The sequence below is a fragment of the Amphimedon queenslandica genome, unplaced genomic scaffold (genome assembly GCF_000090795.2).
Source record: "Amphimedon queenslandica unplaced genomic scaffold, v1.1 AMPQUscaffold_12589, whole genome shotgun sequence".
Taxonomy (NCBI): domain Eukaryota; kingdom Metazoa; phylum Porifera; class Demospongiae; order Haplosclerida; family Niphatidae; genus Amphimedon; species Amphimedon queenslandica.
Genome location: NW_003547175.1, coordinates 1 through 2,246, shown reverse-complemented (window position 1 = coordinate 2,246; position 2,246 = coordinate 1). Strand labels below are relative to the sequence as shown.

The following is a 2,246-nucleotide window of genomic DNA, read 5'->3' as shown; positions in this document are numbered from 1 at the left end:
GATTTCAAATTGAGACTATTTCAAATGACTTTTTTGTTATTAGGGGGAGAATGGTCACATGGGTCTCTGGCAGAACTGTAGTAATACAAAGTGTCAAGGTCTATCAAACCCATCAGGTTAGTGTACGTGTGTTGGGTAGTGGGTTGGTCTACTACTTTAGTAACTCTGATGATCCTTTAAATCATAGCAATTAATAGAGACCTAAAATGATAATTTTAATGTCTTTAATATTTAGCTAATCGCTGATTACTGTGTAGTTTCAAATTTTCATGGTCCAAAAATTTCATGATTAATTTTTGTGGAATAATAATGACAAACTAACGACCACCAAAATACAGAACAATAAAAATAAAACGCTGCCGATAATTTGTAACTTTTATTTAGTAAACCAACTCACTCACTACTACATGTAGTCACTACTAGTGCTGATTGTTATGGTCACTTTATGTATATCCTTTTATTTATTGTATGTACTTCACTGACTCACAGGTGCTGTTATTGGTGTAAGAGCAATGCTGTGTATGTCATTAATGTCAGGATTGATTGGCTGGGCTGTTGGTATGGTTGCATTGATAGTTCATAGACCTCGTTTCTTATTCACAGTTGCACTGGCCTTCGGAATACAAGGTAGCCATTTATAACACTTATAGTGTCATTGAATGCTTGTACATGTACATATATTTATAACACTTATATAGTGTTGTCAAATGCTTGTACATGCATGTATATCTACAGTATGGTATGTCATCTTGTTATGACGAGATTTTAGCAATAAAATTCCTTCTACTCTCTCTCTCTCCTTCTCTCAATCCTTACTCTCTCTCTCTCCTTCTCTCAATCCTTTATCCTTCATCCATCTCTCTCCGTCTTAATGGACTCCTTTTAGTGTACCAATACCTTCCCTTATTTCCTTGATATAGCTACCCTACATGTAACTTATTCTAGTCAATTGTACTTACTTCCTTCACCTATACATTACATTATGTATTTTTATAGCTTTCCTGTGGTTCATTGGTCTATTGGTGTACACAAAAGAATTGAAGTCCAACAAAGGAGCCAGTCAAGGATGGTCATACTCTATAGGATGGCTCGGGTTCTTCCTTGTTGTCTTCAGTGTCGTTTATTACGTTTTTGCTGGTGTATATCGACTCAAGAAACCTCAAAGTAGTGTCATCCAACAAATATATGCTCCATTGACACAGTGGGATGATGTGTCCAGCAGTGACTCTGAAGATGATAGACTTTAGAGAGAGAGCACCCAATGCACACTGTACTGTAACTCACATTGTTCAAACTCAACTGTCATAATATTTCCCTTCTCTTGCTTGTTTTATGTTCTGCTTGGTTCCTTCATTCTTCTGACATTTGTGCTGCTTTTACTGTTATACTACCTCATTCTCTTTATGTGTGTGAAATGAATTCCTCTTACATTAACATTAACTTTTATTATTACATGGTATTATTATATGAAAGTCAATTGAATGCTTCTCATCACTTCCTGTGTTTATACTTAAGCATTTGATTGCTAATGCCAGCGTGTACTTGATCTGCTGTCTTGTTTTGACCGTAATAGTCTACAAAGTCTCCCTCTGGATTGATGAGGTACATTATAATAGTGTGGTCAACCTGTAGCAGGAGAGAATTATTATTATTGATAAGATGTTTTGGTATGCTAATTATAATAACACTTAATTAACTTTCTCAAGATTACCCCACAATTTTGTTAATACATCGTATGTAGCATTGATCGGCAGTTTAATAATAGGCTACTAATAGTTCCTATCACACTTCATAGGCAGGCCTGGTGTGTGGGCGGTGGTTATTCATTGTCATAATAAATTGTGTGTACAATAAATGATACCAACGTGACATCATCAAGGTGGAAAAGGAAATAAATTGAATGGCCAATTACCAAAATAAAACTGCTAAAATAATTTATGATAATTGTACTAAAATCTCTAATAATAATAAAATAATAAAATCTCTAATCTACTAAAACCTTGCCCTCTCATACTCCCCTCCCTCTCTCTACCGTATAGCGGTTTCTTTGAGGATAATAATTTTCGCAAATGACCCATATCCGAAAGTTTGTAGGATTAATTTTTGTGAAATTCCACTATTCTACTATCTTGTACCATATTAAATTGATTTTCAAGGAATTTATTCTTGCGAATTTTGAAAAATCTGTGAAATTCACGAAATTTGTTATCTTCAAAAAACCCCGCTATACTGTATCTCTCATCCTA

The 2,246-nt window shown here is 34.6% G+C and overlaps 1 protein-coding gene across 1 annotated transcript; it reads left to right on the top strand.

Annotated features, from left to right (window-relative positions):
- The first annotated feature begins 13 nt into the window (after positions 1 to 13).
- On the top strand, positions 14 to 1,477 carry LOC109587388 (epithelial membrane protein 1-like). The gene is made up of 3 exons (XM_020003625.1): positions 14 to 116; positions 490 to 627; positions 997 to 1,477. Exons 1-3 carry the CDS (start codon positions 59 to 61, stop codon positions 1,245 to 1,247), a joined length of 447 nt encoding a protein of 148 aa, XP_019859184.1. The 5' UTR covers positions 14 to 58; the 3' UTR covers positions 1,248 to 1,477.
- Positions 1,478 to 2,246: the final 769 nt, after the last annotated feature.